The 27,805-nt window shown below is 41.5% G+C and overlaps 1 protein-coding gene across 1 annotated transcript in view; it reads right to left on the bottom strand.

Annotated features, from left to right (window-relative positions):
* Nucleotides 1-17,777, bottom strand: part of LOC122730475 (sulfotransferase family cytosolic 1B member 1-like) — a 43,624-nt gene extending 25,847 nt beyond the window's left edge. The window contains exons 1-2 of the mRNA XM_043969613.1: nt 17,598-17,777; nt 2,087-2,248 (exon numbers count right to left, since the gene is read on the bottom strand). Coding sequence (XP_043825548.1) covers nt 2,087-2,248; nt 17,598-17,631 — 196 coding nt within the window. The 5' untranslated portion in view covers nt 17,632-17,777. The remainder of the gene's footprint in view (nt 1-2,086; nt 2,249-17,597) is intronic.
* Nucleotides 17,778-27,805: the final 10,028 nt, after the last annotated feature.

The following is a 27,805-nucleotide window of genomic DNA, read 5'->3' as shown; positions in this document are numbered from 1 at the left end:
CGTGAGGTGACCAGGATCATTGTAATTTGGTAAGGATTGATGTGCACATCAAGAAACCTAGAAAGAACCATATGAAATCATGCAAAATTGAAAAAACAAAACCCCAAAAAAACCAGAATCAGAGGAATGGCATCTATGCCATTGACTATAATCAGATGAAGGAAAATGAGTGAGAATTAATCAGCAAGCAACTGATGGGGACTTAAAGAAGGTCTAGTGACTAAAAAAGTGAAAACATGAAACTCGGGGGGCAGCTAGGTGGTGCAGTGGATAGAGCACTGGCCCTGGAGTCAGGAGGACCTGAGTTCAAATCCTGCCTCAGACACTTGACATTTGCTAGCTGTGTGACCCTGGGCATGTCACTTAACTCCAATTGCCTCACCAAAAAAACCCAATCCTAAAACAAAAACCAGAAAAACAAAACATGGAACTCAGATAGTCTCAAAGCAACCTTAGTTATTTGTCTTAATGCTAAATGTTGTTTCAGATAAAATACTAAATTTAAAAAATACCAGACAAGAAGATTGTGTCAAGCCACTGCTTACTGACAATCTGACTCATACTGGACAACTGGTATCCTTACCATGCCTATGAACTCCCTGCCTAGCTTTGGCCAACAAAATCCTCCAAGGAGTTTGAAGCATTTTTTTTAAAGGCTAGGCTGGTGTTCTCTGATGGTTGAAGCTGATATTTCATTGTGCTAATTGACAGGCCTAATTTTATTAAAAAAAAATGAAATTAGAAAAGGACCCACATGTATAAAAATATTCATAGCTGCCCTTTTTGTGGTAGCAAAGAATTGGAAATGGGGGGGGGAAGATGTCCATCAGTTGGAGAATGGCTAAACAAGTTGTGGTATATGAATGTAATGGAATACTATTGTGCTATAAGAAATGACAAGCAGGCAGATTTCAGAAAAACCTTGAAAGACTTACATGAATTGATGCTGAGTGAAATGAGCAGAACCAAGAGAACATTGTACACAGTATCAACAACATCTTGTGATGATCAACTGTGATGGACTTAACTCTTCTCAGCAGTACAATGATCCAATACAGTGCCAAAAGACTTTTGACAGAAAATGCTCTCCACATTCAGAAAAAGAATTATGGCGTCAGAATGTAGACTGAAGCATATTATTTTCACTTTTGTTGTTGCTTTTTTTTTGTTATTGTTCTTGTTTATTCTTTCTTGCATTTTTTCCTTTGGTTCTCTTTAATGTGGAAATATGATTAACATGATAGTAATGTATAATCTATATAAAATTGCTTGCTGGCCTCTGGAGGGGAAAGGGAAGGAAGGAGAAAAATTTGGAACTTAAAAATGTTTTTACATGTAATTGAGAAAAACTGAAAAAAGAAAAAGAAACATTCAAAGGAACACCCAGAAAAAAAATGAAATTCAAATAGCAAACACAAAGCATATATTTTACAAAACTAGGTGATGCAGTGGATAGAGCACTGGGCTTGGAACCAGGAAGATTCATCTTCATGAGTTTAAATCAAGCCTCAGACACTTACTAGCTAGGTGACCATGGGCAAGTCACTCAACCCTGTTTGTCTCAGTTTCCTCATCTGTAAAATGAGCTAGCAAACTATTCCAACATCTTTGTCAAGAAAATCCTTTATGGGGTCATGAAGAGTTGGACACAAGTGAAATGATTCAACAACAAAAGAATAACCAATAACACAAATAAATTAAGTGTGAATAATTCAAAAGCTTTCTTCTTCTCTGATATATATGTATATATGTGCATGTATACATACATATATATACACACACACACATATTTTGTGGGGCAAAGAGGGTTAAGTGACTTTTCCAGGGTCACATAGCTAGTTCTGATATTTAACTATACTCTGCTTTTAGCCCTGCTCACATGATTGTAGGGGAAGGTCTTAGAAGTCCATAAAACCATTGTTGAGTTTTTTCCCCCTCCTGCTATAATAGTTATCATTATCAGGAAACATGAACCATGGAGGAAGATTGTCTAATTTCTCTGAGCAGGGAAGAGGCTTGATAAAACTATGAGATTTCTTGGCCAAGGAAAGAAGTTCAGAGACTTGCCAAAGGTCACCAGACTCACCAGATTTTGGATAAGTGGCAATCACAATGTCATCCGGCCTCCACTGGAACTTCTCTATTCTCTCCCAGTTGTGTGAAAAGGCACAGACTATGGGGTATCCCTGGATAGTCTTCGGCTCTTTCCTGATGAAATTTTCCAGGGTGAGCATCCTAGCGGGAGGTGCTGGGGTGCAGAGAAATGAACAGAATAAAAATCAGAATCGTTGGTAGGCAACTGGCACAGAAACATGCATTTGAAAAAACTACACACACACTAACAGAATACAAAGGGCGAGTGGGAATAGAAACAGGGTGTAAACAGGAGCAGAGGCCATGTGACAAATTGCACAAAGGTCTCTGGGAGAGGAAGGGTTGGAATAAAATCAGATAAATGTTTTCTTTGAAATTCTTATTGAAACTTCAACGTAGAGTATAAGCAAAAGTCAAGTGGGGAGAATGGAATCTTTAGGTATCAGGTACATTCTCAAGTTGAGCCCCCTAGCTCACTACCAATTTCAGTCTCCTTGAAAATGTGTTTTTAGACAAAGTCCTTGCCATGGGGCAGCTAGGTGGCAAAGTGCATAGAGTGCTGGGCCTGGTCAAATCTGACCTCAGATACTTACTAGATGTTTGACCCTGGGCAAGTCACTTAACCCTGTTTGCCTCAGTTTCCTCATCTGTCAAATGAGCCAGAGAAGGAAATGGCAAACCCCTCCAGTATTTTTGCCAAGAACACCTCAAATGGGATCACAAAGAGTAGACACGAATGAAATGACTGAACAACAACAACTTGCCATCGAAATAACACTTTCCCACCAAATTCCACTATAATTTCTGAAACTGTTCATCTTCATTCTGATTTCTTGTTTATATGTAATTTGCTTATACATAATTTGTCCTTAAAGGAGAATTAAATGTGATAATATCTGTTAGCTGCTCTGCCTTGCTCAATATTAGCATATATACAGCAACTTTACATATATTATACTTTATATATGTTATGTGGAAATTTATTTTGATTTGGGGACCCTACCTTTAGGCTGAGATTAGAAAGCCTTAGGCCCTCAGGGTCTTTCCCCCTCCTCCTCAGCTTTAGCTGAGTGAAAAAGCCCCGTGGGCTATACAAGATGACAGGACAGACAGCTGGGGGGAAAAAAGAGCCCCAGCTCCCTCCGACCCAAGCGGAGCTATCTAAAGGATCCCGGATAGCCTGTGCTGAGGCATGAGGCTCGAGAGCACCCCCCCCCCCCCACCAGCTGCAGCTCTGGCTGGCAGATTAGCTTGGTCTGTGGGGGCGAAGGAAGCCCCGAGATTTGAGTGGTGAGAAGAAAAGGTATATATAGACCTGGGAGTTAGAGGAGGGGGGCCTGACTAGAGAGGACGGATTAGCTAGACAAGATTAGGAGGGACTGACTAGAGGGGAGTTCGGTTTGGAAAAGGAGAGTCGGGGCTGACAAGGTTACGGCCTTAATACAAACCAGGGAAAGTGTAACGTGCCCTGAGGCAGCTAAGGCCCTTATTGTATTCAAGAAGTTCGAAGTGCAGCAGGTGGGAAAGAGACACAGTGGAAAGAGACCACGGGAAAGCAGTCAGGTTGTACATTTTATTTTCCTGTATTCTTAATTTTAAATAGTACCTCATAAATAAACTCTGCTTGGATTATTTACTTAAGAGGCTTCTTAATATTTTGCTTACCAACTTGGGAGTGGAGCAGTGTGGTGGAACTTTATAAACGGCACATATTAAATTAACGAAGTCAGATAGCCAAATAGTCAAAAGTCGCAAGATTAGTCCTCCAGTCAGCTTCAGCCCCCAAATTAGGCCTAGTCATTTAAAAATATTTCTACAGTTACCTCATTTGATCCTCGTGACCCTTGGGAGAGGATTTCTCCCCCATTAGACCATGAACTCCTGGAGACCAGGGACTGTTTCTTGGGTTTTTGCCTTTCTTCCTATCTTTAGTAGCACAATGCCTAGCACAGGTGCTTAATAAATGTTTATTGACTGACTAATCTGCTTGGATTAGGGGCTTTTAGACTTTGCCCTTCCCTCTCCTAATTTACCATTTCTACCAAGTGCATAATGGACAGAAATAGATAAGCATAAAGAAAATGTCACATAAAGAGATTCTAAAGGAACTCTTACTGTAAAGTGAATAATCCCTGCCTCCCTTGGCTAGGATTTTTTAAAGAGAAACAGTCCAGGGATACATTCAGCATGAGTTACAGGGTATGCAGAGAAAACAGGTTACTTTGAATCCACCATGTTTAATGTGCTAATTTCTTTGAAAAACATTTTGAAATGTATCATCCTTCACATAAAATAAATTATGTTACTGATTCACTTCCAGTAACGCAAATATTTTGAATTATTTTCCATGAGTAGCCCTCAAAAGCAAGGTCGATCAGCCAATGAGATTCTATATTTTTCCATGCCTCTCTTGCATATTTGGGTATCAAACCCTATAAAAAATAAGGTCCTGGGGACCAGGGGCATCTCAGATTGTGAGGAAGATCTGAGGTGTGCTTCATTAGAGAGGACCATGGCCCCTTTATTAAAGTGCCATTGGCTCAGAGCTCTGCCTCAGTGATTTTTCTTGCAGATTGGGAAGTGATAGTCCCCACACCTCTCCAGTAATTCCATCAGGTTGATGAAGGACCTTCTTCACACTTCCCAAAGGAGTGAAGAAGAATAAACCTTTTTTATCCTTTCTTTATGTTGGTTTAAAGTCTGAAAGGCCTTTATAAGATGCAAATGGGCCATTTAAGTTATATGCTCTTTATAGTCTGTTTCAGGGTGTGTACCTTTGGAAGTTTCATGTCTTTTACAAGCTGTGAATAAATGTATAACACTCAAACCTTGAAAGAAGCAAAACTTTAACCCTTCATATAGATATATTACCTGTCCTTCATAGCCTGTTATTTCATCCAGTGAGTTGTTGTTGTTGGGGACTTAACTGATCAACTCCTACATTCAGATGAAGGCCTAATAAGGTGAGGTGACTTGACCAAGGTCTCACAGAAAGTACATAGCAGAATAAGGATTTGAACATAGGACTTGTGACTACAAATTCTCATATGGCTCAGTCTCTCAACCTTCAATGATGATAAGACATTTATATAGTTATTTCCTAAACCCTGTTCTCATGCAAATTTTGACAGACTTGGTTGGCTCACTGAAGGGGACTAAAGATTCAGGATGTCGTTAACATGACTTCCTTGATACCTAAGTGCAAAACAGTTTCAGGCACTCTCTGATACTGGACCACAGTGGACAACTGAGAACTCAGAGCTTCCCTCAGCTGAATCAAGTAGTTGCTGTTGTTCAGTCCTTTCAGTCTTGTTTGACTCTTTGTGACCCCATTTGGGGTTTTCTAGGGAAAGATACAAAAGCGGTTTGCCATTGCCTCCTCCAGCTCATTTTACAGATAAGCAAATGGAGGAAAACAAGGTTAAGTGACTTGCCCAGGGTCACACAGCAATTGTCTGTGGCCGAATTTGAATTCAGGTCTTCCTGACTCCAGGCTTAGTGCCTTCTTTACTGGGCCACCTACCTGCCCCAAGTAATGGTGTCCTCAATGCCTAGCTGTGTTGAATTTCCCTTCCTAGCTATGGCTAAGTATGTGCCCTTTTTCTAATTGTTGATTGATCTACAAACCTCTCATTTGGTTCCAATTTCAAATCTAAACTACCAATTTTCTTCTTTCTTTTTTTTTCTGTAGGACAATCAGGGTTAAGGGACTTGCCCAGAGTCACACAGCTAGTAAGTGTCAAGTGTCTGAGGCCTAACCAGAACTCAAGTCCTTCTGAACCCAGGGCCGGTGCTTTATCCACTGAGCCACCTAGCTGCCCCTAAACTACCAATTTCAAAGCTAGACTGGGCCTAGGCCAGAATAAGAATGCTCCGAGTTTGACAAAGTACTTTGTAAAAGCAAAATCATCTCATTTTATCCACCCATTTGGTGATGTAAGTCCTATGAGGATTGTTGTTTTCATTATGTAGAGAGGATGAATAATTTGCTCAGTTTCAGAGTTAGGGTCTAACACACTGAGAGATGATATTTGAACTCTGATGGTTCTGATGCCAAGACAAGCTCATTTCTCCACTCAAATAGAATGATTCTGAGAATTGCTATTGCCAAATAGGTCAGAATCCTTTTGGCCAACCTTGTGGAATCTTCCCAAACTTAGATGGGCAGGCCTTCAGACAACAGGCACATAGCCCATCACCAGGTCTGTATGCAGAGATGTTCTTTTTTTAAGGACAGGCCAGAGCTTGGGCAAAACTGTGATGGTTTCCAAGACGAGGTGGCTTGGTGTGGCACTTTAATGGAATGATGTATTTTTTTTTTTTTTAGTGAGGCAATTGGGGTTAAGTGACTTGCCCAGGGTCACACAGCTAGTAAGTGTTAAATGTCTGAGGCCAGATTTGAACTCAGGTACTCCTGACTCCAGGGCTGGTGCTCTATCCACTGCACCACCTAGCTGCCCCTGGAATGATGTATTTTTCTACAGATTTCTGACAAGAGTCAAGAAACACATGCCACAAGGCCTAATCCCTGACCAAAATGTCCAGATTTTAGTGGAATTCATTGCTGGCAGAATATAATGTCATTCTTCATTAACCAGGGAAGTGGGACTAAATGATCCTTTCTAGCTCTGTGTCTATGAGCCTATGAGATCCCAAGGCCAGTTGTTTCATTCATCACTCCCATGTTACCAGTAGGAGTCAGTATAGAACAAACATCAGCCTTTAGCCACAGGAAGAGAAGAAGCCCTGATGTAATGGGAAGAATGTCAGGTTTGGAATCAGAGGAACTGGTTTTGACTATTGGCTCTGCCCCCTTATTACCTTGGGCAAGTCTCCTGACTTCTCTTCCATTTTCTGATGTGTAAAATAGTGGGGCTGGAGTAGATGGCCTCTGAGGTCCTTTTTAACCCTATGGCAAATAAGTACATGTTTTTATGAAATAGGCAAAAAGAGTGAAATAAGGAAAAGTAGAAAGAATTGATATCTACTCCGCAGAGCAAACATTTATTAAAGATCTACTATGTGATGTTCCAGGCACTGTTTTTTTTCTAGGGCTTGACATCATGACCAGGTGGGGCGTGGCAGTCATTAGGAAGGGCATCTCTTTATAATACAAGTACCATATTTCTGTTGTTTCATTTCCTGTGGAATTTACCCAAATTATGGAAAAAAGTCATTGCAAAAAAAAAATAGCAGTGACTATTGCCAGTCCTTGAGAGCCAAGGACTTGTTTTGTACCATCCTCTTCCCTTGGCTCCAGTGCCCAGCACAAGGTGGGTACATCATGAACATTTAGAAATATTTATTTATGTTGAATTTCTCAAAATTTGAATGATCATAGAGCTATTAATTGATTATCCTTTGCCCATTTGTAATATCATTTTATCCCCTCAACTACCCTGGTGGTGTTATTACCCCATTCTACAGATGAGGAAACTGAGGCAGATGGAGGTTAAGTGACTTGTCCAGTGTCACACAGGCAGGTATCTTAAATATATGCATCCCTGAATAAACTAAATTCTACTCCAGGAAACAACTGGCCTTGGGATCTCATAGGCTCATAGACATAGAGCTGGAAGGGATCATCAGAGGCCAACAAATCAACTTCCTCATTTTACAAATGAGGAAATCAAGGCCCAGAGAGGAGTAATTGCCCAATTACAGGTAGGAAGTAACAGAATTTGAACCCAGGTGTTCTGACTCCAATAACCAGTCAGTGTTCTTTCTACTGTATTCCGGAGCATCTTAACCTCATGCTTCAGGTCAACACTGTTCTCCGATGCAATTTCCTCTTGCGGTCTCAGTTGAAGTCAAGGCCTTCAGTCATGGAGAGGAGGAAGAAAATGGAAGCTCTCACAGGATCTTTTTGTTTTCCCAATAATACAAACATTGCTGACAAAAAGTTTCGTGCCAGTAACAGGAGGGAGAACCACCCTCTCTGAAGGTTGTGCATACATTCCTTTGTTGACACATTTACATTAACAACCACACACCCAGGCTAGTGAAGGACTTATGGCCCCAGCTGGCTCTACTGCACACAAAAGGACTCAGGTTAGGGACACTGGTTCCATTCCCATCTGAGTGGAAGTTTTCTTGGCAACAAAGGTTTCTTAAAACTTATTCTCTTTAATAAGGAACAGTCCAGATGCTGAAAGCCTCAATGTTCTCACTAGCATGAGGTTGGTCCTCAATGCAAATATCTGAGACACAGCAATCACTGCTACATGTGGATGCCTGAGGGCTCTTGGGGAAGCATAACCTATGGACACTTCCATTTTTCTGGGTGATGGTTCAGTGAAAAGGATCCCAAATGGAGGGAAAAATCAGTTTAAATTGGTCAAAGTCCAGGTTAAAGGATACTTTGAAAGAAACACAAGTCTATTACTTTCTTTTCTTTCTTTTCTTTTTTTTTTGGTGACAAACATTTATTTTATTTTTTCCAGTTATGTGTAAGGGTAGTTTTCAACATTCATTTTCATAAGATTTAGAGTTCCAAATTTTTCTCCCTCCCTCCCTTTCCTCCTTCCTCCACAAGATAGCAACAAATCTGGTACAGGTTATATATGTTCAATCCACAAGTGCTTTTTTAAAAAAAATCAGTTCTTTCTATGGGAATGGATAGTATGCTTCATCATTAGTCCCTTGGGATTGTCTTGGATCATTGTATTTCTGAGAGTAGTTAAGTCATTCACAATTGCTCATAGAGCTATAATGCTATCACTATGCACAATGTCCTCCTAGTTCTGCTCACTTCACTATACATCAGTTCATATGAGTCTTTCCAGGTTTTTCTGGGATCATCCTATTTGTCATTTCCTATAGCACAATACCATTCCACTAAAATCATATACCACCACAGCTTCTTCAGTCATTTCTCAACTGATGGACATTCCCTTGATTCCCAATTCTTAGCCACCACAAAGAGTTGCTATAAATATTTTTTGTACAAATTTTCCCCCTTTTCTCTTTTTCATAATTACTATTGTTAAGTGTTTACCTCCATCCTATTCCCTTCCCCATGATATTTACTCTATTATCTACTTTCACCCTATCTCTCTTCAAAAGGGATTTGCTCCCCTCCCCCAATCTGCCCTCCCTTCTTTTGCCCCTCTCTCTTTATCCCCTTCCCCTCCTATTTTCCTGTAGGGTTAAATAGATTACTCCACCCAATTGAGTGTGTGTTATTCCCTCCTTGAGCCAATTCTGATGAGATTAAGTTCTTTGAGCCAATTCTGATGAGTGTTAGGCTCATTTACTGCCCAGATTAAATAGATTACTCAAGTGTGTGTGTGTGTGTGTGTATGTATGTATGTGTATCCCTCTTTGAGGCAACTCTGATGAGATTAAGGTCTTTGAGCCTATTCTGATGAGTGTAAAGTTCATTTACTGTCCTGTTTCTTCCCCATCTCTTCCCCCACTCTATAAGCCCTTTCCTGTTTCTTTCGTGTGGGATTTTACCCAATGCTACCTCTGCTCTTACCCCTCCCCCAGTGCATTCCTATCACCCCTCAGTTTTTTTTTTTTTGCGGGGCAATGGGGGTTAAGTGACTTGCCCAGGGTCACACAGCTAGTAAGTGTCAAGTGTCTGAGGCCGGATTTGAACTCAGGTACTCCTGAATCCAGGGCCGGTGCTTTATTCACTGCGCCACCTAGCCACCCCCATCCCTCAGTTTTACCTTAAAGATTTCATCATGGGGCAGCTAGGTGACACAGTGAACAAAGCATCCACCATGGACCCGGGGGGACCCCAGCCAAAACCGAGCCTCAGACACAAGACAGTCACCCACTGCATGACCCTAGGTATGTCCCCCAACTCCAATTTTTTATGGTTCTCTAGGGTCTTGTATTTGAAAGTCAAATTTTCCATTCAGTTCAGGTCTTTTCATCACAAATGTCTGAAAGTCCTCTTTTTCATTCAAGTCCCATTTTTCCTCTGAAAGATTATACTCAGTTTTGCTGGATATGTGATTCTTGGTTGTAATCCCAATTCCTTTGCCCTCTGGAATATCATATCCCATGCCCTCCAGTCCTTTAATGTAGAAGCTGCTAGATCTTGTGCTATCCTGACTGGGACTCAACAGTACTTGAATTCTTTCTTTTTTGGCAGCTTGCAATATTTCCTCCTTGACCTGGGAACTCTGGAATTTGGCTATAATATTCCTGGGAGTTTTCCTTTTGGGATCTCTTTCAGGAGGTGATTGGTGGATTCTTTTGATTTCTATTTTACCTTCTGCTTTTGGAAAATCAGGGCAGTTTTCCCTGATAATTTCTTGGGAGATGATTTCTAAGCTCTTTCCTTGGTCATCGTTTTCAGGTAGACCAATAATTGTCAAATTATCTCTCCTGGCTTTATTTTCCAGGTCAGCAATTTTTCCAAGAATATATTTCACATTGCCTTCTATTATTTTTTTATTCATTTGGATTTTCTTTATTGTGTCTTGGTTTCTCATAAAGTCACTAGCTTCCATTTGTTCAATTCTAATTCTTAGGCAATTATTTTCATCAGAGAGCTTTTGTATCTCCTTTTCCATTTGACCAATTTGGCTTTTCAAGCTGTTGACTTTTTTCTCATGTCTTTCCTGCATCACCCTCATTTCTCTTTCCATTTTTTCCTCTACCTCTCTAACTTTATCTTCCAAGTCCTTTTTGAGCACCTCTATGGCCTGAGACCAATTCATATTTTTCTTGGAAGCTTTAGATATAGGGGCCCTGACATTGACATCTTGCTCTGAGGGTGCACCTCAATCTTCCCTGTCACTAAAGAAACTTTCTCACCTTTCTCTGTCTGCTCATCTTGCCTTTCTTTTACTTGACTTTTAGCTCCTTAAAGTGGGGCACTGTTTCCAGGCTGCAGTATCCAAAACTTCAGGAGGTCCCAGGTGGTTTTATTTAAGGAGGATCTGGTTCTTCACTCTCCTGGCCTGTTCTCTGGTCAGTAGATGACCCCAGACAAACTTGCTAATCAACCAGCTTTGTGTGCTATGGTCCTCCACCTGGGCCACTACTACTCAAGCCTACCTCCTGGTTCCCAGCAGGGGTGAAAAACCCAAGTTCTGCCTCCAGCAGAGACCCCTGCAATCTGCCCCCTGCCAAGGGCTCAGCTCTCTCACCAGATTGTGAGCTTGGTTCCATATGACGCTGGCATTGCAGCTGATTCATAGGCTCTGGGGGTCTCCTTCTCTGGCCAGGCCTTCCTGGGGCTTGATCTGTGTCAGTGTGACTGTGGGGTTGGGCTCCACTACTGTTTTAGTACAGCAATTCCCTCCTTCCAGCCTTCCAAGCTGTCCTTGGTTGGGAAATGATCTCAGCACATTCTTCTGTGGCTTTTGCTGCTCCAGGAATTGTCCTATGGCATTGTTTGGATATTTTTTGGAGTGGTCATATAGTGAGTTTAAGAGCTCACTGCATTTCCTCCACCATCTTGGCTCCCTTTCTGTCAGGATTGGAGGGTTTCACCTTCCTCCCTCTGGGGGTTGGTTGACCATTGCATTGATCAGAGTCTAAGTTGTTATCGTTGGACACTGGATCTGTATACTCCGCTTTGCATCAGTTCATAAAGCTCTTCCCAATTTCCTCTGAAATTGTTTACTTCATCATGTGACATTTAAAATCTAATGTGTGTGGTTGTCTTTTTCTGCCCCCAGTGTGGGGAGAAACTAGCTAGGACTTACTTATAAGTAGGAAGCTTCAAAAACAGTTTAGTCATTAAGCATTTATTAAAGTATATTAGGGGTTAGTAGAGAACACATGGAGTTCAGAAAATTGAGAAAGAAAACCTTTCTACCCTAAGGTTCAGAATGGATGCCTTCTTCTCTTTCCTTCAGCCACTAACCCGAGGTTCCAGAACAAAAGAGGCCCCAAGTCTATTATTTTCAAATAATAATTGGGATTCAGCTGCTAAGATATTTCTAAGATATTTCTGAGTTCTCTGGAGAGAACTCAGAGTCTGTTTAGTTCTACCCCCTCATTTTACAGAAGAGGAAACAGATAAGCAATGGTTAAGTGTCTTGCTGAAGGTCACAAAATTAGAAAATGGCAGAACACTATTTCACAACGAAGTACTACAAAATGTGGCATTTTTTCCCATCAGGTCAGGGCAGCTAGGTGGCGTAGTGAATAGAGAAATTGGGAAGATTTTAGAATCTGGGAATTGGGAAGATTTGTCTTCATGAGTTCAAATCCAGCCTCAGACACTTACTAACTATGTGACAAGTTGGTTTGCCTCAGTTCCCCACCTGTAAAATGAGCTGGAGAAGGGAATGGCAAACCACTTCAGCATCTCTGGCTAAGAAAACCCTAAATGAGTTGGACAGAACTGAAATGACTCAACAATTCCTCTGGATCAAAGTTAGAGATTTCCAGTAAAGCTGCCTTAATGAAACAACAAAAGAAGGGGGAGGGAAGGAAACAAGAATTTATAAGTGCTTACTGTGTGCCAGGAACTATGCGAAGGGCTTTACAAATGTCATCACATCTCATTTGATACTGACAACCACTCTGTGAATTAGGTGCTATGTGAGATCCTCATTATATAGTTGGGGAAACTGAGGCAGGCAGAGGTGAAGCGACATGCCCAGGGTCACATGGCTAGTAATAAATGTCCAAGGTAGGATTTGAATCTAAGACCTCCTTACTCCAGTCCTGGTGCTTTATATCCTAACTTCTTAAACTGTGGCTTGTGACCCCATATGGGGTCATGTTAACTGAACATGGGGGTTGCACTTTGCACTGCGCATGCCATCATGGGGTGGAGTAAAAGTTTCTTGGGTGAAAAGGAGTCACCAGTAGAAAAAGTTTAAGAAGCCCTGTTCTATACAATGCCAACTAGCTGCTCCGAAGAATAACATAATTAGCACATTCATGGCTTTTAAATAAATGGACTGTTCCAAGTCAAGAGAGGTAGTGTGTTGTAATGGACAGATTGAAAGCTACAAAGTCCTACTTTCAAGTTCTGTCCCTGGCACATGATAGCTGAGTGACTCTGCATAAGTCAATGGATCTTGACTTTCATTGATAGAGGGAGTTTCATGGGATTTCCTTAAATCGATGAATGGTCCAGTCTCTATCCCCTTCTCTATCCCTGTCTCTATCCTTATTCTTTTTTTTAAATCATTACTCTTTAAAAAAATATTTATTTATTTAAGTTTTCAACCTTTGTTTAGATAAGATTTCCAATTTCAAATTTTTCTTCCTCCCTCTCCTCCTTGCCCCCCTTCCCTAGACAGCAGGTAGTCTGATATATAACATTAAACATATTTCTGCATTAGTCATAATCATTATTCTTTAAAGGCACATGAATCATAGATCCAGAGCTTACAAATTAGACTCAGGAGGTTATTAGGAGAGCTAGAGGCTCACTAACACCTTCAGATGATCTGGAAACATTACTAATGATGCTAATAGTTTCTTCCTTTTAAAAGATATATATTAATAGTTTCTTAAATGATTTTCCACTATCAGATGCCTTAAACTTCTCTTGTAGAAAAAATGTTGGTTGGGAAGTATGGAATTAATAATGAACTCATGATTTTGGAACAGTTAAGCCTGGGTACATAGACACACTGAAATAACAGCCTCTATTAAAAATATTAAGAGATCCCACCCAATTCAGTCAATAAATTTTTACTAAGCACTTACTATGCGCCAGGCACTGTGCTAAGAGCTGGGATATAAAAAAAGGCAAAAGACAGTCCCTGCCCTCAAAGAGCACACGATCAAATCCAATACAGTCACCAGTGGAATTTGGGATGGATTCAGATGATTCACTGAAAATTGAAAATATCTATTTAGGAAAAAAAAATTCCATTTTAATGGACACTTGTTAATAATGGATGACAACAACAACAACAACAAAAAATAAAATAATTGTTCCAGGTCATAGGATTGTAGATGTGAAGTTGTCAGGGATATTATAAGTCATTTAGTCTGACCTCATTATTTTACAAATGAGGCAACTATGGCCCAGGGTGGTTAATTGATTCGTCCAAAGTCACACAGCTAGAATGTAGCAGACATAAGATTTGAACTCGGGCCCCTTGACTTCAAATCTATCACTCTTTCCCCTGATTTCAAGACAAACAGAAATAGAATTCATTTTAAAAATTTAATTTAGAGTGCAAGTTAGATAGCGTGGTTTAAAAAAATTAATTTTTTTTTTTGGTGGAACAATGAGGGTTAAGTGACTTGCCTAGGGTCACACAGCTAGTAAGTGTCAAGTGTCTGAAACCGGATTTGAACTCAGGTTCTCCTGAATCCAGGGCCAGTGCTCTATTCACTGTGCCACCTGTGCCATACAAAAAGTAGAGTATATACACACAAACATACACATATATGTGTGTGTGTGTATATATACATGTGTATATCTATCTACTCCACCCCCCCATCCATCCATCTATCCATCCATCTGTCTCGCTTGATCACTATTATTTATACTATTATATTTATATTATTATACTATTATATTTATATTATTATTTATACTATTATATCAGATCTATGATTTCATTGGTGTAGGGAACTCCTTTTGAGGAAATTTCTTCCATCAGTGCAAGCTGGCCCTGCCACCTACCCTGTAACATATGACAAAAAGAGTTGCATGAGACTCTGAGAAGTTATGTAACTTACTCAGAGTCACAGAGTTGTATTTGCCAGGGGCAGGAATTAAACTCATCTGAATATTATGTGCCGTGTGTGTGTGTGTGTGTGTGTGTGTGTGTGTGTGTGCGCGCACGCATGCATTTATCCATCCATCCCATCCATCCATCCATCATCTTATAGATAAACTATATATAACATATAAAATAGGTATATGTGTGTATATATGTATATATTTACATATGTGTGTCTGTATATAGATATGTGTGTGTATATATATATGGCAGGTAGGTGGTACTGTGGATAGATTGAGCAATGGAGTCAGGAGGGCTCATTTTGCTAGGTTCAAATCAAGCCTCAGATACTTATTAGCTGTCTGACCCTAGGCAAGTCACTCAGCCCTGTTTGCCTCAGTTTCCTCACCTGCAGAATGATCTGGAGAAGGAAATGACAAACCACTCCAGAATCTTCATCAGGAAAACCCCAAATGGAGTCACCAAAAGTTGGATATGACTGACATGACTAAACAACAACAAACTATATTTATGTATCTGTGATTTCATTAAGACTTTAATAGACTTTAGGGAAAGAATTGAAAGACTTTGGGGAAGATCGATGGAATGAATGAATTAAATACAAGAATAATACCCCTAGGGGTAGCTAGGTGGCACAGTGGATAGAGCACCAGCTCTGGAGTCAGGAGGACCTGAGTTCAAATCTGGCCTCACACACTTAACAATTACTAGCTGTGTGACCCTGGGCAAGTCACTTAACCCCAATTGACTCACACACACACACAAAAAGAATAATACCCCTGAAGAAAAAGAGGACTTAGCATAATGCAAAATGTAGTGTAACTATCACACAATGTTGTTGATACTGTGTACATGGTCTCCTAGTTCTGCTCATTTTACTTTGCATCAGTTCTAGTTTGTCTTAAAAAGGAAAACTCAATTTTCTGCCTCTTTTCTCCCTGCCCCCTTCTGCCCCCCATCCTACTATGCCCTGCTCTGTCCTGCACCCACATGCATTCACACACAGCAGCTGTTATTATAAATTTTTTAGTTAATATCCTGGAAAAGATTATAATGGTAGAGTGGGGATTGGGAGTTAATTTCCAGATTTAGGGTTTCTACAAAAAGGGCCCTGAGATACTCAGTAGTAAGGCACAGTGGGAGTGCTATATATGGAGGAGCCAAAGTCAATTTACTGGGGCTTCTGTTTCTTTGTTTGGGTGTCTTTGTACTTGGATTGACCTACAGGGGCCATCCCAGGGATTGTGTGAATAGGAAAATTCCTGGGACTCCAAGGATGTGTGTGACTCAATACTGAAAGGAGTTGGCTCTTTAGTATGATGAAAACCCTGAGTGGTCCCTTAATCCTTTCCCCTGCCCAGTGACATCATTAACATGGTCAGGTATTGCATCAGTTAAAAAGAAGAATCAGCTTCTGATTAGATTTCTTCTTTTGACTCTCCTTTGTGGCAAATGGTCTCTCTGTCACTAGATTCTGTCATCAGTCTCTCTGTCACCAGACTTCTAGTAAAGAATTAGGGGAGATGAGTGATGTTCTTTCCTCCTGTTCTGTGGCCACTCCTAGGATCATGGCTAAATCAACTAGGAGACTTGATGCTTGGGCCTCTGTTTGCCTTTTCCTCTTTGTGTTTCCTTTCCAGAATAGGTGAGTAAATGTTGTTTTCAAGGTGTGCCTAGATCTAGAGGTGACCTTGTGAGAAGTGCTGGCTCCATTAGGTGAAGCTGATTGGACCAAGGGAGCTTCTTCATTAGAGAAGATGACCATTGACAGGAAGATGTTTTTGGGAATTGTTTGGACAGTGCAGAAACAAGGTGAAATGTAGCTATGTCTGTTTAGTGGTCCAGCAAACTACTTCATGTTCCCATATTTATAACTTAAACTCCCAGTAGAGGATTAATAGTACAGTTACCTCTTCCACATTGTGACTCTCCCCACTGTGGTTCTGATATATCATGGGTCAGCACAAGAAATTAAAAGGGAATTTTTTTGGGAGTTGTGCAAAAGTCACAGATGACATGTGAAGGCCAGCAGATAACACAGAGCTTATGACCAAATACTTAACCCAAATTTTACAGTAAGGTACTGTAAATATCTCATAAAAGAAAAATAAAAAATTCAGACTTCTTCTCTGGTATGAAGGGAGGGCCAAACATTTTAACCAGTTTTTCCAGATTGTGGAGGGGGGCACCCCTAACTCCTGAGATATGGAAAGGATAACTATACTTTTAAGCTACTGAAGCATTATTAATGTGTGCTGTCTTTTTTGTGTCTTTTAGCATATTTATACTTTTTGTAATTAGGAAATAATTGCATGCCTCATAACCAATTATTATTGTAAAGTGAATATCTTTTTACTTCCCCTTTTAGAGATATAAACTGTAACATGAGCTTTGACTAATTTTTCCCAGGGGCACATGGGTGGAGCTTTAGCAAGCTGAAGAATTTAAGAATAAAGAAAGCCTTAAACTGACCCCTTCTTAGAGGGCAGACTCTCCCAGAATTGAAGCTCATTTGGCTTGTAACATCGGTCCAGAGTAGACAGGCCCCTTAGTGGGAAGCACTAGGAAGGGAGGAAGAGCTGTTCCTTGATGCTAATTGCAAAACGAGGAAGCTGGAGCCAATGAAGTCTAAGGGCCTTTCAGCTCTCAGTTTATAATTTGAAATTCCTGGAGCTGGATGGTGCCCATCAAAATAAGAGTCTCAGGGAGAGCCAGAGATCTCTCTCAATATTATAGTTCTGAGTTCTGCAAGGGCTAATTTGAGATCCCTTGAGAAGTCACAGGAAGTACAGACACATTTGTGAAAAGAAAATCCATGTAACCAGCTCTGGACATGAAGCAGGAAACACCAAGAAAATAGAAAAGCTGACAAACCTTTCCTTGTCTCCTTTGTCAGGCGGTCATCCATAGGGAGCAGCAGTTATGGGTGGGAGTCAGCAGTCAGAGGATGAATTCCACAGGGGAAGGTGTCCAGTTGAGCAGCTTCATTATGTTAACTAGAAAAGAATAAGCTTCAGGGATCTTTGGTGTTAAAAAAACCACTCAAGAGTCTGGTCCTAAGCAGCTGTGTTAGACAATGAGTGAGGCAGGCCCTGCTATTTCAACATCTGTCAGAGTGAAGAATGGGTGAGAAGGAAATGCAGCTGGGAGGTGGCCAGTGGTGAGCAAAGGAAAAGAATGCTCAGATTTGAGTCATGGGGGCTCAGACTGCATTGGCAGAAAATTGCAGGGATTACTGGCAGAACTGCCGTTGTATATGCAAGGGGAAAAGACTTGCTTCTTCATAACTGGTTCTTTTTATTTTTGGAGGCAATTGGGGTTATGTGACTTGCCCAGGTCACAGAGCTAGTAAGTGTCTAAGGCCAGATTTGAACTCAAATCCTCTTGATTTCAGGACAGGTGCTCTATCTGATGTGGGAATGGATTTAATTGACCAAATTGATCATGAGGAATCCCAAAAAATTACAAGACTCAGTGACTCAGTTTCCAGTTTTATTAAAAGACTGTGATGGGGGTCAGCTAGGTGGCACAGTGGATAGAGCACCGGCCCTGGAGTCAGGAGGACCTGAGTTCAAATCTGGACTCAGACACTTGACACTTACTAGCTGTGTGACCCTGGGCAAGTCACTTAACCCCAATTGCCACACACACACACACACACACACACACACACACACACACACACACACAAGGAAAAAAACATCTATGAATCTTTGGGGGCAGCTAGGTGGCGCAGTGGAAAGAGCACTGGCCCTGGAGTCAGGAGTACCTGAGTTCAAATCCGGCCTCAGACACTTAACACTTACTAGCTGTGTGACCCTGGGCAAATCACTTAACCCCAATTGCCTCACTAAAAAAAAAAAGAAAGAAAAAGAAAAAAAAGACTGTGATGACCACAGGGAGAACACTGAAAGGAAAAGGTGTCTTGGTTTGGGAGTTGGAAATAGTTATTTTTATAGTGAAAAATGTAGGTTACTTCCTCATTATCTTAATCTCCTTGTTCACATCCTATTTTGGAATTTTCAGGGTCCTAAGATCTTTCCCAAGGTGGGTACCTTTTTCACTAGGGGTGTGTTTTGGGGGTTTGAATGTCATAATGTGTGGGACAATTATGGATTTGAGTCAGATTAAACTCTGACGATGGAGTCTGAAAGCTACCTAACCCTCCCACCCCCAGAATAGCTAGCCTCTCGCTTTGCCTAAAAGTTAATTGCTTGTCAAATTCTCACTGTCTCCTTTAAGTTCTATTGTTGAGATAATGGACTTGGGACAGTTCTGTAAACTTTGGGGATGGGGTCTGGGAGATATCCAGTCCCCCAGTAAGTTTTATTACTTGTCACAGTTCTCCCAATTAGCACTATTTACTTTACTTCTGCTTAGTTCCCACATGCCAGCTACACCTTAGTTTATGGCCTGTAATAAAAATTGTGTCTCCAAGTAGTCGGCCTACTTCTCTCACATGTCAAACCCCAGTCCCTGTCATGATAAATTGCAGTCAGATAAGGGAGTGATTTCTGCCTCCCTCTTTCTTTGACATTCCTCAGACTTGTACCCCTTCCCCTTCTCCCCTTTATTCTTGGACATGTCTCCATACATGGATCACGAGCTGGGTAGGTATCTTGGGTGAGACAGGATTGGATGTTAGATTGTGAGCTCATCCACCCTAGATGTACGTGGGGACAGTCCTTTTCAAGATTACTATAAAAACCTAGGGGATTGGGCATATCTTTGCAAGACTTCAATGTGTAATTGGGTTTTGCCCGTCCTCATGAGGATGTAATAAATCTGTCTCTGCTTGACTTGGTGGTCTCCTCGAGTTATTTGGATAAACTGAGGCAGTTTGTCCCAAACAATAAGGTGAATTTAAGGACACATTTGGTCTTTCTGTGCATGTTCCTAAAACATGTTTGAACTTGTCAGACCTTAAGGGTCTCTCTCTGTTTAGGATATTTCTTTACTTCAAGATCTGGTTTCTAGGTACAGTTTCTGTTTCCTGTTATCCTGTTATCCAGGTTAATTAATGCCTGGCTACTCTTTAAGTTTCTGTTGATAGTGTTGGTTGAAAAAGACTCGAACCCTTCTGGTTACTGTACTGTTGGTAAGAACTCAAACCTTAGTTTCTCTATTAACCCTTCTGGCCTCCTCCATCATATCCTCTGTGCCACTTAGCTGCTCCGATATCTGATTCTCAAGGACACTCCTTGCAGGGGCTCTTCTAACCCTTCTTTTCTCTAAGAGGCATTGGATTATAGTGGAAATAGTACCAATTCTCCTCTTAGAGGACCTGAGTTCAAATCTCTTCTCTTGATACTCTGCCACCTTGGGAAAGTGACTTAATCTCCCCGTCTTAATTTGACTTAATTTACTTGTCTGTCCAATGAACAGATTAGACCAGATGGGACTCTCAATGTTCCTCCTAACTCTACATTTATGATGCTTAAACTTCTTTTGCCACCCCCTTCTCTGCTCCCTTTAGATGAGGACCTCTTCCCATACTTTGTCATTTATATTGGACTTTAAGGTTTGCAAAGCACTTTACACATATCTTGTTTGATCTTCACAACCACTCCTATGTTATTATTATCCTCCTTTTACAGATGAATAAAGTGAGGATGACAAAGCTTAAGTGACTTCACAGAGTCACATATCTAGTAATGGTCTGGGCACAATGGCTAGAACCCTGGGCTTAGAATCAAGAAGACTCATCTTCCTGAATTCAAATATGGCCACAGGCATTTACTAGCTGTGTGACCCTGGGCAAGTCACTTCACTGTGTTTGCCTTAGTTTCCTCATCTGTCAAATGAGCTAGAGAAAGAAATGGCCAACCACTCCAGTATCTTTACCGAGAAAACCCCAAATGGGGTTATGAAGAGTTGGACATAACTGAAATGACTGAACAAGAACAACAACTTTCTAACTCCAGGCCCACCTCTCTATCCTGTGGGCCACCTCACTGACCAGATAGGGCCCATTGGCCATGAGTTCCCTCTTCTCTCTTTGTCTTCATCTCAAAACCCTTTGACACCATCTTTTGTCCTCTTCTTTCTTACTGTGTCTGATGAAGATACTGATCTCCCGAAGGTCTGAGGGCTAGCCCCTTGTACCCTTGATCTGGGATCTCTTTTCGCAGATCACTCCCATGATCAGCCCTCCTCTCTCTCAACTTCCATCTCTTTCCATTTGCTGGCTCTTTTCCTGCTGTCTACAACCATGCCCATGTCTTTCTCCATCCTTATTTGTTGTTGTTGTTGTTGTTGTCTGACCATTCTCGAAGAGGACCATGATATCACCCCCCGATGTCATAACTTACAGTGAATTGGAAATAAGTGAGGGAGAGCTGTGCGAAATCACCAGCCTCCTACTAAGCAATCTGGGTCTCCAGTGGCAAGATTCTCTCTCTCTCTCTCTCTCTCTCAGGATGACTGGATATGGCCCTGGATTTTTGTTTTTTGGCAATGGGGGCTAATTGACTTGTTCAAGGTCACATAGCTGTCTGAGGTGAGATTTGAACTAGTGTCCTCCCAACTTCAGGGCCAGTGCTCTATCCACTGGACCACCTAGGTAGCCCCCATGCTTATTTATAAAGGGTTTGAAGACTGACTGCAATCTTGGGATTTGTAGTTCACAGGGACAAGCATTCCTGACTAGGCTCCTGGAATTTAGTTAATACTTCTAGCCAGCCTTGGTCTTTTATAAGTTCAGATTTAGAAAGGGAAGGCTAGAGTTTTGGTGAGGATTACTATCAGCCCACCTGTCAGCTAACATTTGGAAAGGGATGTATAGGTGAGCAAGTCATAGAATAGAAAGGACTGCCTGACTAATGACCAAGGGGTCAGCCCAAATGATGATATTCCAAGGGAAGCTGGGGAAACAGTTACACATCAAGCCAGACCATGATGGTAACACTCTACCCATGCATGTAATTATACATGCTCAATAAAATGCAGATATTAGTTGTCCTCCTAGTCCATGCTTTCCTGTTTCATGATTGTTTCTCTCTTTATAATTGCTTTGTACTAGTCTTATGAAAGTATAGTGTAGTATAGCACAGTATAGTAAAGTATAGTATAGTATAGTAAAGTATATAGCATAGCATAGTATAGTATAGTAAAGTATAGCATAGTATAGTAAAGTATAGCATAGTATAGTAAAGTATAGCATAGCATAGTATAGTATAGCATAGTGAAGTATAGTATAGTGTAGTGTAGTATAGTAAAGTTGGTTCCAAAGGTTTGTCGTGCTGGGGTGGGAATGGGGATAAGCTCCCACTCTCTATAAAATGCTCCAATAGCGTGGGTCTCAAATAGCCTCTGACAATTGAAGCCCAATTCCTGGCCTTCTTGTGGTGGAACTGTTTCCACTAACAGGAGAAGGGGCGAAGGTGAGTCACTGGTGCCTTAAAACCAGTCACTTCAGGCAGGTGGGGCTCGTTAGCCTTGGCAGGCAACCCGCCTAGGGGAAGGAAACTCTGATTTTAAACCTCTGCTGCCTGTGGCTATACCCATATATGGGAAGGCTTCAGGAGTTAACCCCGAGGAAAAATCAGGAGTCGGAGTCCCTTAGGCAGTTGGATGTTGGACATCACATCCCTCTGGCAACTCCTGGTGCCAGACTGTATTGGCTCTGCCTCTCCTTTGGATCCACCAATGTCGCAGAGAGGGAAAACCTGCTGCATGGGCAACAGCTTGTTTTCCATATTGATCCGCCCAGGCCAGCGCCCTGAAGAGGACACTCCAGCTACTCCTCATGGGGTAGATACAACACAGGATGCGGCAGTTACCGGTTATTGGACTGCACAGTCACACTGTGGCCTGTGGCTCTTCAAGGCACTGATCCATGGTTGTCCGTGACTGGTGGAGGCCTACTACTAGTATAGTAAAGTATAGTATAGTATAGTAAAGTATAGTTTAATTGGGCTTTGTTTGTTTTTTAAGCTATGTGCCCATAATCTGGCTCTTTTCAGAAGGAAAGGAGAATAGGACTAAATGATTATATAGCATCTACTATGCACCAGGCACTGTGCTAAGCACTGGATACAAAGTAAGGGGAAGGGGGGAAAGGAATAAACATTTTTGTAGCACCTACTATGTGCCAAGCACTGTTCCAAGCCCTTTATAAATACTTTCTCATAGAACAGTGGGGGGGGGTAGCTACTCTTATTAGCACCATTTCACAGATGAAGAAACTGAGGCAGACAGAAGTGACTTGCCAAAGGTCAATAGCTCATAAGTGTCTGAGGCTGCATTTGAACTCAGGTCTTCCTGACTCCAGGCCCATCACTCTGTGCACTCTGGCACCTCCTAGGGGCCACTCTGGGTGTTTTACATAGCCTGGAAACGTTCTCATTGATTTTTGTTTGCAGTTACTTTGTGTTACATGGATATGTTGAGACATATGTGTCTCCTACACATGGATACATTGTTCATGTAATATATCCCGCATGAAATTCAGACCTGTTATCATTAAAATGGCCTGTCAAGTGATGCCCTCGAAGTGGTTAGAGCTGGTAGTCAGAAAGATGCATTCAAATCTAGCCTCCTGACACTGCCTAGCTGCGTGACCCTGGATGCGTTACTTGACCTCTCCCTCAGTTTCCTCATCCATAAAATGTGACTCATAATAGTACTTACCTTCCAGGGCTGGATAAATGGAAATACTTTCAAAGTAATTCACTGACCATAAAGCTTTACCTAAATGCTAGCTAACTAGCTATTGTATTGTTACTGTTATTACGATTCCATGGATTGTCTATGTGTGTTGCTGTGAAATGGCCTTTTCCAGCCTTTCCCCACATTGTTCACCTGGTATTCTGTGTTATGGTCAAAATGGGCCACTTGCTATCTTGCAAACAAGACATTCAGTCTCTGTCTGTGCCCCATGACCAAGGATGAAGAGGGAGTACACTTCTGCCTTCTCCCAACCTTTTAGAATTGCTGCCTTCCTTCAACCTTCTCCTCCATGAGACTTTTCCCTGGTCTCCTTGGATGCTATTCCTCCCCCGCCTCTGTATTTATTCTGCATGTATATATATATATATATATATATATGTGTGTGTGTGTGTGTGTGTGTGTGTGCACATGCACATGTTATCTATTTAGCAGAGTGAAAATGGTGAAACTAATACACTAGAATTAGAGAAGCTGTTTTCAATTCTGAAATGGGGGGGGTTGGATTAGATGAGCTCCTCCCCCACCTCTCCATCTATGATTCTCCTTGGGGGCTGGGGCTATTTGAATTTTGGCCTTGTATCCTCCATGCCTCATGCAGTGCCTGGTATATCACAGATGCTTGATAAGTACTTTTTGTTTGTTTGTTTTGTGAGGCAATTGGAGTTAAGTGACTTGCCTAGGGTCATACAGCCAGTAAGTGTTAAGTGTCTGAGGCCGAATTTGAACTCAGGTCCTCCTGACTTCAGGGCCGGTACTCTATCCACTGTGTCATCTAGCTGCCCTGATAAGTGCTTTTTGATGGAACAATCAAATGGTTGATGAGAATGAGCAATAGTAATGACATCATCCTTTGGTGGTCACTATTGTGGTGTCCCTCATCTGATACTCTCTGGGTCTTTATAGGAAGGTGTTCACTCTAAGTAGTGTTATATTGACTTTCTGAGCCAGAAGTGAAAAGGGTATATATATATATATATGTATATATGGGGGCAGCTAGGTGGTGCAGTGGATAAAGCACCAGCCCTGGATTCAGGAGAACCTGAGTTCAGATTCGACCTCAGACACTTGATACTTACTAGCTGTGTGACCCTGGGCAAGTCACTTAACCCTCATTGCCCCCCAATTAAAAAAAAAAAGATGGTACATGCCTTTCCAGTGTCAAAAAGGGTGGAAGGCAAAGAGCTGGAGGAGGTACAGAAAAATTGATACCAATGCTGCTGGGATCAGAGCAGTCAGTGTATTTATCAGGCTTACACGTTTGGGGGTTATCTGGCTCCTTGTGCCTCCAGTGTCCCACAGGGGACTGGATGTTTAGGGGGCTTATACCCAAGTGAATGCTTACGTGGGACTCCAGTTACAGCAGAAAATATGTGGGTTTGGCAGTGAGGCCACCAACCACGTAGCAAAGAGGAACAAAGAACAGGTTTGAGCAATCGAGGCATAGGGATGTGGTTCTGGAAAGCGCACGTTTGGGAAAGAGCCCATTTAGGAAAAGATGTTACCTGCTGCCTTACACTAAATCTTGTAGACCTTGCACAAAGGTTGCCTCAGGGCACTCATTGGTTATTTTTGCTCCTGCCCTCACACTAGTACACTTGAACCTAGTAGGCCAGTAGGTTCTAACCACCTACCTGTATCTAGTTTGTGTATCTTGCTGTCATCAGCTGCTACTCCATTTGGCTTTGATCAATTAGCATTTATTAATGAAACCAACTAAAACTAATTATAAAATTAAATTCATGTGGCTCTTTCACATTAAGAATTTCTGATCATGTAACTCACAATGAAAAAAACACCGACACCTCTAAAATGATTCAACACCTTTATATGTAGATGAAGAAATGGAAACCAAAAAGAGGGGACATGACTAGGTTGAGATTCCACAGTGAGTTCATGTCGGGCCAGGGTTAGTGCCCAGATCTCCCAAGTCCTGGTGTACACTGCATTTTTCTCTAAATGCTACTTTATGGAAAAGGTGGGGATTGATGGTCCCTAAAAAACTTCTCTCTTTGTGCTGAAATGCACTCCATCTTGGGTTCCAAGTAATGGTAGGACAGCTGTGGTTTGTGGAGTAAGCACAAGGTGTTTCTTAACATTTGTAACTAAAGAAACGTCTTGTACCTTTTGTCCTGCTCTAACAGCTATTTCTTCATGGCAGTTAATTGTTTTACACAATATATCCTTGGTGTTTCTGTTGGTGCAGATGTTTCATTTGCTGCAATTAATTATCTAAGTCACATATCATTTAGTGCTTTTTAAACAAATGTTTCTTTTTTCAAAAAAATTACTAATAAATTTCTTATTTAGAATTTTCCCCAAGTAACATGTAAAAACAAATTTTTCACATTGAGTTTTTAAAACTTTGTGTTCCAAATTCTTTTCCTCCCTCCCTCCCTCCCTCTCCCTAAGAAACCAAGCAATTCAATATCTTTTGCATGACTGTACATATATCACTTATATTGAATTACAGATGTTTCTTAACTGTAGATTTGTTTTTCTGCATTCCTGTGTATTTTGATGTCTTGTTAGCATAGCCAGCCAGAGTAAGCAATTTTTTAACCTTGTTTTTCTGTTGAGAAGAAACCCTCCAGTAAAATCCAAAGGAACCATAACATTTGTCTTTGTGTATCTCCTTTTCTGGACAGCTAGGTGGCACAGTGGATAGTGCCCTGGGCTTGGAATAAGAAAACTCATCTTCATGAGTTCAAATCCAGCCTGAGACACTTACTAGCTGTGTGAGCCTGGACAAGTTAGTTTGCCTCGGTTCCTCATCTGTAAAATGAGCTGGAGAAGGAAATAGCAAACCACTCTGGTATCTTTGCCAGAAAAGGGGTCACAGAGTCAGATATGATTGAATGGACTGAACATCAACAAAATTTTCTTTGCTTATAAGTTAATCTATTGACTAACAGTGTGTCTCTGAGTTTTTTCTTTCAGGCACTATAATACTGCCATTAGGGCAGCTAGGTGGCACAGTGGATAGATTGCTGGGTCTGGAGTAAGGAGGACTCAAATCTGGCTTCAGATACTTACCAGCTGTGTGACTCTGGGCAAGTCACTTAACCCTGCTTGCCTCAGTTTCCTGATCTATAAAATGATCTGGAGAAGGAAATAGTGAACAACTGCAGTATCTTTGCCAAGAAAACCCCAAATGGGCTCATGGAGAGTGGACATGACTGAAATGACTGAGCAAGTCTGCCCTGGCTTGAAGATCTTTGTTCCTCAGGCCCAGTGACCTCCCTGGCAGGATCCTTTCTTTCAAACTCCTGTCCTAATGGTCTGGATCAGCAGTGGGTCAAGCTTACACCTTTTTATATCCTGTCCTCTTATTTTTAGGCTACCAGCAATTCACATTAACAGTTTCAGACTTGACCCCTTGGACCAATAAATTCTAGTTTGTTTTTTTTGTGAGGCAATTGGGGTTAGATGACTTGCCCAGGGTCACACAGCTAGTAAGTGTTAAGTGTCTGAGGTCAGATTTGAACTCAGGTCCTCCTGAATCCAGAGCCGGTGCTCTATCCACTGCGCCACCTAGCTGCCCTGACCAATAAATTCTCTTTTTTTTTGAGGGGCAATGGGGGTTAAGTGACTTGCCCAGGGTCACACAGCTAGTACGTGTCAAGTGTCTGAGGCCGGATTTGAACCCAGGTACTCCTGAATCCAGGGCCAGTGCTTTATCCACTGTGCCACCTAGCCAGCCCCCCCCCCCCCTCCGACCAATAAATTCTTAGGATGATTTCTTGCTTTTTAGGGAAAATGTAGCTTAGCCTGCATACAGTAATGTGGCTCCTACCACAATGGCATATGTTTCAAAACATATCAAATGTCTTAAATTCGATTGTTCTGCTTTATTCTTAGTGCAAGCAGTCTTTATGGGAGGTGGGGGTTGGGGTGAGGGCTGGGCACCCCTTAGCGTTTAGCATCCTAGACCATGAATTTTGGGCTCATTTTGTTCTGGATGAGGGAAAGCCCCGGAACTGGGGGGAGGATCTGGTTCCTGTTCCCCCTCCCCCAAAGCATTAATTCCCCTTTGGAATTCCCCTTCTCTCTTAGTCATTTCCCCTTCCCCCATTTTCCTCATCTTTTCCTTGGGATTAGTATAATGTTTTCACCAAGGGAAAGAAAAATGGGTTTGAGGTCCTTACCCAGACTGCCAGTTAGATTTACATGATAAAGAACTCCTTAAATCTGTTACCCTGATTTGGTATTTAAACTTTTTAGGTACAAAGATTAGGGATTAGGTTGGCTGCCATTTTGGACCCTGAGAAAGAATTCAGAGCTTTAAAGACAGACCTCATGGGTCTTTCATCAGGGATCTGGAGGGCCCTTGACTTGGTACCTTCTCTACTTCTATGGTCTCTAAAATTCATCAAGCAAAAACTGATTTTCTTAGGCGCTAGATCTATCAACAG

Source organism: Dromiciops gliroides, chromosome 6 (assembly GCF_019393635.1).
Source record: "Dromiciops gliroides isolate mDroGli1 chromosome 6, mDroGli1.pri, whole genome shotgun sequence".
Classification (NCBI taxonomy): domain Eukaryota; kingdom Metazoa; phylum Chordata; class Mammalia; order Microbiotheria; family Microbiotheriidae; genus Dromiciops; species Dromiciops gliroides.
This window is presented reverse-complemented; position numbering and strand designations above follow the sequence as displayed.